General features: G+C 41.6%; 2 protein-coding genes across 5 annotated transcripts; one reads left to right on the forward strand and one right to left on the reverse strand.

Annotated features, from left to right (window-relative positions):
• The first annotated feature begins 328 nt into the window (after positions 1-328).
• On the forward strand, positions 329-5,928 carry nadk2 (NAD kinase 2, mitochondrial). 4 transcript variants are annotated; one of them, XM_079735744.1, is made up of 14 exons: positions 329-459; positions 728-776; positions 877-1,154; positions 1,286-1,374; positions 1,488-1,576; positions 1,815-1,896; positions 2,165-2,248; positions 2,743-2,882; positions 3,715-3,808; positions 3,927-4,070; positions 4,437-4,492; positions 4,579-4,632; positions 4,729-4,852; positions 5,158-5,928. In XM_079735744.1, the coding sequence occupies exons 3-14, from the start codon at positions 891-893 to the stop codon at positions 5,288-5,290; spliced, it is 1,353 nt and encodes a 450-aa protein (XP_079591870.1). In that variant the 5' UTR covers positions 329-459; positions 728-776; positions 877-890; the 3' UTR covers positions 5,291-5,928. The 4 variants fall into 4 exon arrangements, with proteins under 4 accessions (XP_079591870.1, XP_079591869.1, XP_079591868.1 ...); XM_079735743.1 differs by having other exon boundaries at positions 336-776; XM_079735742.1 differs by having other exon boundaries at positions 336-1,154.
• Positions 5,929-6,701: 773 nt separating this feature from the next.
• Positions 6,702-11,798, reverse strand: skp2 (S-phase kinase-associated protein 2, E3 ubiquitin protein ligase). Its single transcript, XM_079734617.1, has 10 exons — positions 11,726-11,798; positions 10,886-11,139; positions 10,687-10,798; positions 10,377-10,520; positions 9,849-9,983; positions 9,289-9,387; positions 9,050-9,177; positions 8,865-8,916; positions 7,772-7,879; positions 6,702-7,620 (listed from the first exon to the last, which is right to left on the reverse strand). The coding sequence occupies exons 1-10, from the start codon at positions 11,737-11,739 to the stop codon at positions 7,416-7,418; spliced, it is 1,251 nt and encodes a 416-aa protein (XP_079590743.1). The 5' UTR covers positions 11,740-11,798; the 3' UTR covers positions 6,702-7,415.
• Between the last annotated feature and the right edge of the window lie 858 nt (positions 11,799-12,656).

Consider the following 12,656-nt stretch of genomic DNA (forward strand, 5'->3'; position numbering starts at 1 on the left):
ATTAAATTCGAATAGTGAGCGATTGATACAGCCGCAATAGTTGTAGTTTTTTTCCTGAACTGAGGAGATTTATTTAATTATCCAGATCCAAACAAAATGTCAGTAAACAATTTTAATTGAATTACATATGTATTTGGTATATTCAAAGGTTCCACCTCACGGATTCAAAAGTAACGGACGCGATATCACCAATGTATTATAGAACATGTGCGGATGCAATATGGGAAAGGGACCTTTCAAGGCAGCTGCGACCAAAGCAAAACGCTTACCTTTCAAATTCACGCTTTACGTGGCCAATCGCGTCGCTCCGCACGTCCCCTACGTGTGGAGCGACGCCTCCCGTGTGTACATCCCATGCAACCAGTGCTCTCGCGTGGTCGTGATGGCGCGTGCCGTGTAGGCTACTTTACATATAGGAGTCGATCTGGATAAGACGTCAAACACAAGGCGACCTAACAGGTGCAGGGTCGATCCAAGTCGGAGTCTTTAATAACGCACTTTACGACGTATGAGTCGTTGACGAGTTGTTGTGAAGCTAGGAGCTAACTTTAGCTTAGTTGCTAAACTGGTAACGTAATGTCTGTTCTTTATGGTAACTCAAATAACAAGTAACTTGTGCTATTGCTGTATGTGTTTTGCGTGTGGTGTCAGAAAACGCGGTTAGGGTAGTGTAGCGGATGACTTGTAAGGTCACCAGACCCACTCTGATTGTGACCTTCTTTGACAGCTGTGGGTGTGTGTTTGGTTCGTCTCCCCGCATCTCGTGTGTTGTTGAGGTAGAACGAGTTTAGATAAACAAACTCAAAAAGCATTCATGAATTCTCCCAGGCCAACAGTGAGGCTCTCTAACTGACTACTACTACTAATATCTTCTAGATGTAACACAGCTGATGCTTCCACATAACTGTCACAAAATGACCCGTCCATCCCTGCTCAACTTCTTTTGCGCTGGGAATCGAACCATTGAGCTGCTATGCGGACGCGCCTCTGCGCGTCGCCCGCATTCATCACACACAATGCGCAGCGTTGCTTCGCGACCCGCTTCTGGATTCAGACCGTCAAAGGTGGCGGTGGTGACAAAGACCACCCGCTGCGAGTTCGAGCAGCAGAGGTATCGCTTTGCAGGGTTGTCTGAAGTCGACTTGAAACAGCTGGTAAGAATGCATGCTGTATCTGATGAGTTATTAACGTGCCCATGGGCAGTCTGTGTGTATATATGTATTGCTGTTCCCTCAAGGTGGTCTTCACCCCTGCACTGTCTAATTATGGATTGTGTTTTTGGTAGCTTGCCATGAAGGGGTCCAGCTACAGTGGTCTTCTGGAAAGACACACCATCCACACTCGAAACGTGGAGCATATTGTGAAGAGTTTGGAGTAAGATATATGATGGAACCAGATCAGTGTTTTACAAACTAATCATCAGTGCACGTCTATATGTCAGCCAAACTTTATAACCAATACTGGTGTAATATGTGTTTTGTCATCAGAAAAGAAGGCATTGAGGTGCGAGTTGTGCGCAGAGGGGAATATGATGAAGAAGTGGTGCGATGGGCCGACGCCATCATTTCTGCGGGAGGTATGGATACGTGGCACATATTTGGTGTGCATGTGTTTTTATAAGGTACCTAAAATATATTATTTTACTCTTATTGCTTGATTATTCCTTAATTTAAAACATTATTTGACAATATATAAAAATATGAACCCAAAGCTAGAATCATAATTATTTTTTTAAATAGAAAATATTTGCTAATCTTGAAGCACTTTAATCAAAACTAACTACGGGTTCTGTAATTGCTCTTTGCTTTTCTTAGGTGATGGGACAATGCTACTGGTTGCCAGTAAAGTTTTTAGCAAGGACAAACCAATTCTTGGAGTAAACACGGACCCTGAGAGGTACTCCATTATCAGCCTGTGACATAAAAGACGATGTAATAGAGAAATGGACAAATGAATGAAAATAGCATACGATAGTTTTTTTTAGTTCCTCTTTTACTCACTGTACATCTTTTCATTTTCAATGCATTGAAAAATCTATAATTTTAAATGAAGCATGTGGAAATAACCATTGTTTATATCTGAAAGGCTGTATACTAAACATTCCCCATTGGTGTTGCTAAGTAGACGTGGATGATGAGTTGATGAGCTGGTGCTTGACCTGCAGGTCTGAAGGGCACCTGTGTCTGCCTGTCCGCTACACCCATGCCTTCCCAGAGGTCTTGGAGAGACTTCAGCGGGGAGATTTCAGGTCAGGGCTTTTGCCTTAACCATTGTTTAGCTCAAGTTGATATTAATAAACAAAATATTTGAGTCAAATATTTGATCAACCTTTTGTTTTATTTTCCAAACAAATGTGAACATGTAAAAAAAAAAAGGATGTATGCCATCAAATAAAATTGTGCAGGAACTTATGTACATAAGGTATGCTTAATATCAATAACATATCAGCTATGAAGTGACCCTTTTAACAAACATTGACACATTTACACGGACTACACGTCAAAGTTAAGCACCAACCGTATTCCTCAACCTCCACCAGTATACATTAACCTCCACCCGTATTCCTTAGCCTCCACCCGTATTCCTTAACCTCCACCCGTATTCCTCCACCCGTATTCCTTAACCTCCACCCGTATTCCTTAACCTCCACCCGTATTCCTTAACCTCCACCTGTATACATTAACCTCCACCCGTATTCCTTAACCTCCACCTGTATACATGTATGTGCTTCTCCGCCCACAGGTGGCAGTGGCGCCAGAGGATCCGGCTGCACCTGGAGGGAACGGGCATCAACCCCACCCCTGTGGACCTCCACGAGCAGCAGCTGAGTCTGGAGCAGCATCACATGGCCCACCGCATCACCACCTTGGAGAGACGCAGAGGTAGGTCTGTCTCTGCCCCCATGTACTCACAACAAACTAACCATTGGCGTGTTCGCATAGGCGTGGGACTGCTTTTCGACATGGTACCATATATAGTGACATGCATAGTGCAATGTGTGGGTGGTGCGTTTAATGAAACCAGGAGTTTCCCAATATCTGTCTCCTTGTGGTGCCTGCTTGACCGCTCATACAAATGTGAATCACCCCTCACAATCTCAGCAAGCCATGAACCAGGCTTCCTTCCGATTCCAAAATGCTGTCATAATCATTCACATGGTTTAGTTGAACAAGTACACAAAATGATATATTGGGGAATGTACAGGATATGTTTGACTATTTCGACAGAGCACCCTGCACACACTACAGGGAAAGGAGCCAAATGCTGTGTTTTGGTTGAAAACAGGCCATTTTGTCTTTAAACAACATTTAACGCAACATGTAATTAATATAAAGATAATATATAATATTGAATGAATTGATCAGCATCCAAATGAGTTGGTACAGCTCAATGATTGTCATCCTGAAATTTGACAAAGGATCACGTTGGTTTATTGCTAAAAGACTAGCATCTATTGATTTTAGTGACAGTCTGTGTGCTTCAGAAACCAATATTTGTACTTTGCTTCTGGGCATTTTTGGTAAATTAGTAAATGTGCTAAATAATGTTTTATCCATTTTTTTTTGCTGTCCTTTATAAATCAATTTACATTTATTTAAATGCTGGCTTTGAACAGCATCCTATTAGGTAAAATTGTTTTTTTTGTCTAATTTGTGTAGATGCAAAAGTTGTCCATTACACGTTTAACGATATATACTCGGTGACGTTTTACAGAAAGTGGAGCACAAGACGACAGCTTCTCGGAGCCCAATCTCCTTCCTGTCAGAAGTCTGAATGAAATCTTCATCGGAGAGTCTCTGTCCTCCAGGTAAACAAACATGTCAAAGCCGTGGCACAGTTTCTGTTTCTGTTCCAGCCCCCATGTCATTTCTCAGGTGTGTCCCATCCCCAGCGCTCACCAGCACATCTCTGTCCGTCCAACACAGGGTGAAGTGTAAATCCTTAGACCCCCATCTTACCTTCTCGCTCCATAGGGCTTCCTACTATGAGATCTCAGTGGACGACGGGCCGTGGGAGAAGCAGAAGAGCTCAGGTCTCAGCATCTGCACAGGGACAGGATCTAAAGCCTGGTACATTGGCCAGCACGCACGCACACCAGAACACGCACAGGGATCAGTGCAAATGGTTTAGCCCTTCTTGAAGCATGGTTTGTCTCGCGTAGGTTTTATTTACACATTCTTCTACAGTGGAGAGACTTGTTTGACGTAGGAGTTTGTGCCATCGCTCACAAATCATCGATCATGTTTTAGTACTCGTGAATCAACGGATGGTGTTTAAGCATCCAGAGCTAGGAACTTATTTTCCTACCGTTTCTGTACTAATGGATGTTATGGAGAAGAATTAATTAAAAGTTTATTATAAAGCAGATCTACTTGCCGATGTTTAGGCTTAATCGCACCTAATATATCTATTTTAATACATTTCTTTATCAATAGGTCATATAATATCAACAAACTGGTCGAACAATCTGTTGAGGATCTTCTGAAAATAGGTGTGTACAATCAGAAGCTGAATTTAAAAAACTGAAAATTCTGGCAACAAAATCAAATCTTGAATAACATTTATTCTCTTCTCCAGGAAAATCACAAACTGGGCTTGACATCCCACTTGATCCTGGATTCATTGAAAAAGGTATGTACAATAGCTCTCGCTCCCTCTCTGTGGTTCACCTTTCAGCCCATTGCATTCATACACGAATACACCTCCCCTCTGTCCCCTCCTGTTCAGTGACTGAGGAGTACAACCAGTCTCTGGTGTTCAGCCCTGAGGACCAGCGGCTGTTCTTCAGTATCCGCGAGCCCATCGTCAACAGAGTCTTTTCCAGTATTCGCCCCAGAGGATTTGCCAAAAAGTGAGCACCGGAAACGTCTTTCAGTTTCTTTTCAATAGAAGTTTCAAGTTGCAGTACATTCATATTTCATTCATATTTGATCTTAATTTATGACTTGAAACTTAGGTGTGTTTGTGTGTTTTAGTATTCTTAATTTTATTCTATATATTTTATTTTATATTCTATATTTTTATGTTACTCAACTTTAATGCGCTTATGATGACTAAGATTAATTTGCACCTGAATTCTCAAGCACATCCATAAAAATACAAATGTACGCTTCAATGATCCTTAACGTACACTTTGTGTATTTGTGTCTCTTCTAGAGTGTGTGTGCGCTCGCGATGCTGGGACGCCTGCATGGTGGTTGACGGCGGCACGTCCTTCGAGTTTAACGACGGCGCCATAGCAACGATCAGCATGAGTGACGATGACCAGCTGAGAACCGTGCTCCTCTAAAAGTATGCACTGCCTTAGGAATGATATAGTCATTTATGGGTTGGTATTTGGGGGCATAAAGGGAATTACACATGCATCCATTAACAGATAGCTAACAAATGTGTTGTTTTTACTGTATTGCACTGGCGTTCCTTGTGGACTCTTTTTCTTTCCTTCACGCCATCCATTAGTTTCTATAGCAGAGTGTCGCACAATCATTTTTCAGTTTAAATTTTTCCCGTCAAATCATTTGGACAAGAGGGAACGCTAATGAATATGTAAATAAGAATTTTGTGTGAGATTTTGTATGATTGGATATCAAGAAAAGGCTTGTTTTGAACTGCTGCTGATGATGATCCATTTCTAAGACTTTCTTTTAGAACATGTTTTAAATTGAATCGTCTTTTTCGGAAGTTGCAACGCTTAAGTATGCATTCAAAGGTCAAGCTGTCAGTGCCAATTTTTCTAAAACCGGCTGAGGTAAATATGCTATAGCTTTTAGTGAAAAGCATCTTTGTTGATTTGAAAGTGATTTTAAGCTATTCTAATCAAATGATTACAAAAAGGAATCCAGAACCGACAAATTTAATTTATGTGGTTATATATATTTTTCTCCTTGCAAACCATGTGAAGAGTATTACTACCTAACCAAAAATGAATCGCTTTCCTATTCCTCACTGAAGTGCTGTCATTTTTCAACTTCAAAAGCATACATGCATACATCACTGCATCGCTCCTGGGTTAAATTTGGATAATGGTTTTAGTAATTTCTCTAAAGTATAATAATGTAGGCTCGTTGGGAGTCTCTTTAGTTGACAGTGGTAAGCCTCCCACCCGTCCCTTCACTCAAGTTTTTTTGTATCGGCAGTACTTGAAATGTTTGGATTCTTGGATACATTCCACACAGGAACATGCATGTTCTCTGCAACACAACTGTTTCACCAAGAAGAAACTCATACTATCTATATTCAAATCTAAAGTAGGTTACATAACATTAGCCAACATTTTATGCAAAATGTTTTACCTATTCAAGAGAATGAGGGTGGATTACCTATCCTTGAAATCTGTTCGAGGTCAGTACTGATTGATGTACGATACTGAACTTGTTCAACAGAAACTTGCATTGACCCTTGGGCAAAAGCCACTACTTTAGACAAAACTAGTTTTCAAAGGATTCCCAGGCCATTTCTGGTGAAAGAGTTCTGGGTCTTTAAAGGATTGTTGAATGGATTTCATTTCACTGTCCAGATTGAGTCCCAAATCTGCCTGTTTGTATGGGACACATTTAACAAGACAAATCAGAATACATCCGAACAAATAAGCCATCAAGATAATACTCGGTTTCTACACATTAAAAAGGGGGGAAACAAAATCAACAATGCCACATTTTATTTAAACAAACAATGGACTAAACATCTAGAGTGCCATTCACCACGAGACAACCTCCAGGCACATGGAAAATATTTATTAGCAGCCAGTACCCTTCGGTCAGCCCACCTTCAGTTTCCATCAACAGCTAATATACTTAAGTACATCGGACTAGAACACTTGACCCAGAAATACAAAATGGCAGTGGTAAAACAATCGTAGCCTTAAAAAAAAAATAAAGGTATTAAAACCAGATTTGGGAGACTACATTAAAGATTTTTAGGCCTCTCCCAAACATCTAAACCTGATCAACCATTTCATACGTTCAAGATCACAAGATGGAATATTTACATTATTTCTGTCTTATGCACTGAATTAATACAAGTAAAAGTATTATGGCAAATGAGTGGCACAATATTGAAAGCCTTGCTCACAAACACTCACTTTGGTCACATTCCCTGTGCAGGCATATGCTTTTAAAGAAGCAAATATTCATCAAACCGAACAATATTCAAGTAATTTAAGTTAACCTGCCAAACATCTTTGCTTCTAAATGTAGACGTTAACAGTTCGTCAACTTCCATTTAATCATCTGGGTAAAAAATATGAATATATATTTATTCAAAAAAGTTAAGTTTCCAACTGATTGAAATCGAGAACAGGTTCCTGTAATGACATTTTAAGCACCGTAAAAAAAGGTATTGCTTTAATTATGGATTTTTTCTATTGCGTCACTAACATAATGACAAAGGTATTGATTGTACATCCAGAGCGCGTCCTAGTAGTGGAACCGCAGCCGACACCTCCTGTCCCACATCGAGTGCACGTCCGTCTGCACCGGGGTCGGCCGGGCGATCATGGAGATGGCCCTGGTGTTGACCGCCACACGCTTCATCTCGTATGTCTTCGAGAACACGCGTGGGTCGGGTACGAGTCCGAAGGCGTCCAACAGCCTCAGCGATGTAAACTTCTCACCGATGTCCCTGAAATGAAAGTGGAAAAAAAAACATTGTTAAATGACAGAAAACAAACCAGATAGAAAACAAGACGATATAATCCACAACACTCTACTCTCCGCAGTACAAACTTTTGTATTGTGGAGAGCAGACTTTGCATGCAAACAGGTGAACGTACCCAAGTGCTGCTGCGTAGATCTGGTAGCAGCGTGATAAAGATAGATGTTTAAGGTGCATGAGTTGTTCAAGAGTAGGGATGCAGGTGGTCCGCAGGAAAACACTGTCACTGCAAGACACAAGGGAAGGGATGGCGTCACACTCTGGGTCAGGTTCATACATAGAACAACCCCGTCAACGTATTAGTTAGTTGACACCATGACATAAATGATCCAAAGTTCCACCACCAAAACACAAGTGTTGAGGCCATATTGACAAGTAAGCAGTTAAACCACAATGGCCCAATCCCAAAGTGAACCCTAAGGACTCACAGACTTAATTGATCTCAGGTGCTAAGTGACCGAGTGTGTGAGGCCACATGGGCTCAGATATGTATATATGGGATTGGGACAGCACTTCACGAGAGCCCATTACCATGGCAACGTTTAATGACAAAGATGTTGCTGACACTTGCCTGTTTGGGAATTCTTATTTTTAGTTTTTTTGTAAATGCAATAAACAATCAGCTACAGCAATTTATTGATATTAGAAAATATAATTTTTACTTTTGAATACTTCAGTATAAAGGATGTATTGAATCATTTAGGTGATTATTGGCCTACACATACTAATCATAAGTCAGAATGCGTTACATTTGTCTGAATTATAAAAGGTATAAGTAGTAATATGAAGAGCCGTTTGGGAGCCAAAGGAGCTGGCTCTTGTTGGTGAGCCGATCCAAATGATCCGGCTTAGTAAAAAAGGCCGAAATTCTCATCTGGTCGCGCATTGACAGTAGCTTCGTCTTGTTGTTTACCTTCCTAATTTCAGGATTTCCCTTAGTCTCCGCGGTAAACGTCACAACGCTTTGAACTGTGGGTAATTCCCTTAGGTGAAGTCTGCACTGATAAGGACTCACGCAAAGTGCTCGGTAAGTGTGGACTCAAACCCTCACACCCTTTGGAATTCGACATTGGGACAGCCCTAAAGCCTTAATAATTTCACGAGAACGCGCAGCAAAGTCCGTGAGTCCGGACATTGGGATTGGGCTAATGAGTCTTTCCCCCCCACAAGGAATTTAAATGCAGATTCTCACAGACAGACACGAACATTACCTAATGTCCAGTGTTATGATATTGGGGCACCGTTCCACCAGCAGCTCCAAATCTGAAATTTTAATTCCACAGAACATGAGAATATACATAAGAGTTATGATAAAGTGTGCGTTCAGTAAATAGTGATGCTATCAATGTAAAGGATATCTGTATATTATTTCCTATGAGTATAAAAACCATCGCACCTTCTTGTGCAAGGTGCTCTCTGTAGCCACTCAGGTTGAGATCAGTCAAGCTGGACGGAAGATTAGCGACCACAGCCTTCACGTGGTCCGACCCGAATTCACACCAAGATATGTTCAACTGCTCCAACCTGCAAGACGGACGTGTATAAATCAGTTCATTCCCTCCGAAAAACAAAAATTTATCAGAAGGTGATTCTGGATCCAACATTGCTGCAAACATCAACAAATGTTTAGCTTACTTGGAGAACGATTGCAGCATCTTTCCAAGTGGTTCAGGGGAGAAGCCAGCGCAGCCTCCCATATTCAGCTCGATCAGCTCAGGGTTTTGGGACAGATGGCTATAGGAGAAGCACATCATCGTTCATTGTAATGACAATTATGCCAATTGTAAGTGTGAAAGTGCAATTGAAGGAAAAACAAAACGGAGCAAATACCGTTACACGGTTAGAAATATGAAGGACACATCTTATTATATGCCATATACTATAATCAGCCGTAGCTGGATCCTGTAATCTCGGTTTACCACTGCTTTTTAGACATTTTAGCAGTTGCTTCTTTACTAAATGCCTTCTTACTTTGTTGGTCATGTGAATATTGTCTGTTAGTTGCAGTATAACGTAATGTCCCAGGTTACTGTCAGTGGAATTTGGTGGTCAACTTTTGAATCCATGTACATGTGTTAGAGAGCATGTAGGGGCTGAGGGTATTTTGTTCAAGGATTCCTACAGGTAAGAGTGCCGACACTGGGGATGGAAGTCAGTAGCCCTCCAACCGGACCCTCCCCTGCCCGGGTACTCACTGGAGGATGCGGTCGGAGAGCTCCAGGCTCTCCAGGCTGAGGTGGGTGAGAGTGGAGCAGCGTCTGAGGATGACCTCCAGGGACTCAGAGGAAACGTTGCAGTGGCTGAGATCCATCTGAACCACTTGGACAGGGCTAGAGGAGACAAGCAGCAAAATGTCAGAATTGGGGGATAGACCCTTCAGTTCTTCATTTGGAAATCAGTATCCGTTGACTGAAAGTGTATTGAGAAATGTAATTGTTATTGATACCTAGTCAGAAATCTGAGAGTACGGCCTGTCAATGTGGTCTCTGTAATCTGTCTACATCTTGTGGTAAAGAAAGTGTAGACAGATGACACTTGTATTTTGAGGCTGTAGATTAGGCAACACTCACTTTATTTTTAAGATTCCAATTGCACCTCAACCTTTATTTATTTAACCTTTGAAGTGAGCTGTCCAAAAATCAAACATCCATTATTTAGGATGCGGTAGTTAAGACAGGTATGGTTGTTATGGTTACTGCCGGTCTACAAGCCTCCATCCTTGCCTCGTGTTGACAAACGTCAGCTCCTGGATGACAGTGCGAGGGCAGCGGAGCCGGCGCGTCCCCGTGCTCAGCAGCAGCTCCAGGGCGGCGGCCATGTTGGTCACCCCCTCCAGGTCCACACTGTGCCACAGCGACTCGTCGAACCTGGGTTGTGTTCACAAAACTCACCGAATTAGTATGAGGGCCAGTGAGTCCCAAACTATTGCCTGTGACTAATACATTGAAGTAATATGTAATTAATATAATTGGACATTTTACTTAATACAGATGTAATAAACTTGTGTCCAGTAATTGTGAATCCATGACTTACGCCAGTCGACGCCACCGCTTGCAGACTAGAGAGGTCCTGAGGAGATGTGATAGAGGCAGGCAGAACAAGATCCGGAGGATGAGCTCGTCTGGTAGATGGTCCCAAGAGAGACCTGACAAGTAACGGCAAACATTAGTTAACCTCCAAGTCACCAAGGAAAAGATAAACATCTTTGCTTTTCACTTTCTAGCTCGCATACCAGTACTGGTCTCTTTCCTTCTCCTTGACCTCCTAGAAAGGATGAAAGGCACCATTTCGTTCTCTTTCTCCCTGGGATTGAGGCAGAGTTGCTTGTGGTTCGGGGACCACTGATGAATAAGATCACTCGGAGTGTTTTCTGCGTTCAGCATATCGTCGACCCATCCTCTCTTTTTCCGCTTGTTGGTGGTCTTCTTGTTGGAAAACATGGATCCCTCCAAATTCTGGCTCATGCATGGCAACTCATGTAACGCTCTGAAAACAAGAATATCGTCAATCAGATGGATAGATGACAGACCAGAAAAACATTAAGCTTTTCTTCAGTCTATTTAAACGGAATGAATCAACAGGTGTTGAAAACTAAGTTAGCTGAGGGAGCGCGCCATAGCAACTTAGCCACAACTAGAAACCGCGCCATCTACAAATGAAGATAAGGCACACAATTTCTGGTAAAACAGAAAAAAACATATGAAAGAGATGATCGTGCAGCTTCAATATATATTTTCATCTTTGCATGCCAAGAAAACAGCACTCCAGGTAGATGCAGACGAGGGACCAATGATTGCGCGGTAAAGAACACAGAATGGGCCATCGGCATGCCAACTATGCACGTCCATTATATGAACGATCGTACGATGGTTTGATAAAGTACTTCATTGGATGCCCTTCAATATGTTTTGCATTAGCTGATAAAAGCAGGAATCGTAGTTTGAAGGACAGTGGACACGCACACTCGCCTGGGTCTTGATAAGTTACATTCATATCAGCACGACGAATCTGCTACTACCTGAGTATTGTCCTTCTAAGTATTGTTCAATTTATTACAAATAATTAAACATACCTCTGTCGTGGCATGTTCTTAACAATAAAATCCTCAATATCCTCGGATCGATTCTTCTCTGTATGTTTCGATCCAAGCGGGACTATTTAAACTCAGCGCCTCGGCCCTGCTCGCCTGCTATAGTTCTTCAATGCTGATTGGCTGGAATTAGGACGAAAGGACGTGACGTCATTATCATTCTTCTTCTTTGTATTTTGGTTGTGATGCAACGACGCGAACCCACTTTCGCCACCTAGTGGAATAAGAACCGAACAACTACCCCAGACTTGGTAGAGGCCAACATCACAAGTTGTTTTGATTGAAAGCATTGGGATGACTGGCAATGCATGAAACTTGCATAAAACATTGTTACCGTTTCATCATGAATATCTTATGTAGTTCAATTAATAATACTTACATTTAAACGTTTACAATGTGAAGAGTCGTCCCCAATGAAAAACAAATAAACCCCAATGTTAACAGATCCAATGTGACCGAGTTGATCTATTTCATAGCAATTTATAGCTATGTGGCAACAAAAGAGTATATTGAAAAATGTAACGACCAATGTACGTTCCTAAAATAGATCATGTAGGCCTAACAATATGAGTCATTTAAAATGTCAAGGCTCTAGTCGTCCGTTTTTATGTGAACCTATATTTGGCTGAAGAACACTGAGGATGGATTCCACCAACAATTCAATGCCATACATTTCAAACAATGGGTAGCCCTATCCTTACCGCGGTAGGGCAGGAGTTTAATTACCAACATTCCAAAACATAAAACTTGGGGGTTTTCAAGGCAGAAACATTGCAGGCTGTTAGTTGTTTCATAAGGAATTTACCATACGAATTAAAACCGAATTCTTCCCTCTCTCCCTGCATGGTATCCTCAATGGACAGTACTAGAATAACCTGGCTTTTACAATGGGGCGCAAGCAATTGTACACACA

The sequence above is a fragment of the Pollachius pollachius genome, assembly GCF_949987615.1.
Source record: "Pollachius pollachius genome assembly, chromosome: 4".
NCBI classification, from domain to species: domain Eukaryota; kingdom Metazoa; phylum Chordata; class Actinopteri; order Gadiformes; family Gadidae; genus Pollachius; species Pollachius pollachius.

Bases quoted from the DNA above. Each gene is read 5' to 3' on its own strand.
- skp2 (XM_079734617.1), bottom strand. The intron at 9,984-10,376 runs GCAAGGATGGAG...TGTCTCCTCTAG, and splicing joins CTGACGTTTGTCAACACGAG to CCCTGTCCAAGTGGTTCAGA. The intron at 7,621-7,771 runs GTACGTTCACCT...CTTTCATTTCAG, and splicing joins ATCTACGCAGCAGCACTTGG to GGACATCGGTGAGAAGTTTA.
- nadk2 (XM_079735744.1), top strand. From the start codon at position 891: ATGCTTCCACATAACTGTCACAAAATGACCCGTCCATCCCTGCTCAAC. The intron at 2,883-3,714 runs GTAGGTCTGTCT...GACGTTTTACAG, and splicing joins CACCTTGGAGAGACGCAGAG to AAAGTGGAGCACAAGACGAC. The intron at 4,071-4,436 runs GTACATTGGCCA...CTTTATCAATAG, and splicing joins GGGACAGGATCTAAAGCCTG to GTCATATAATATCAACAAAC.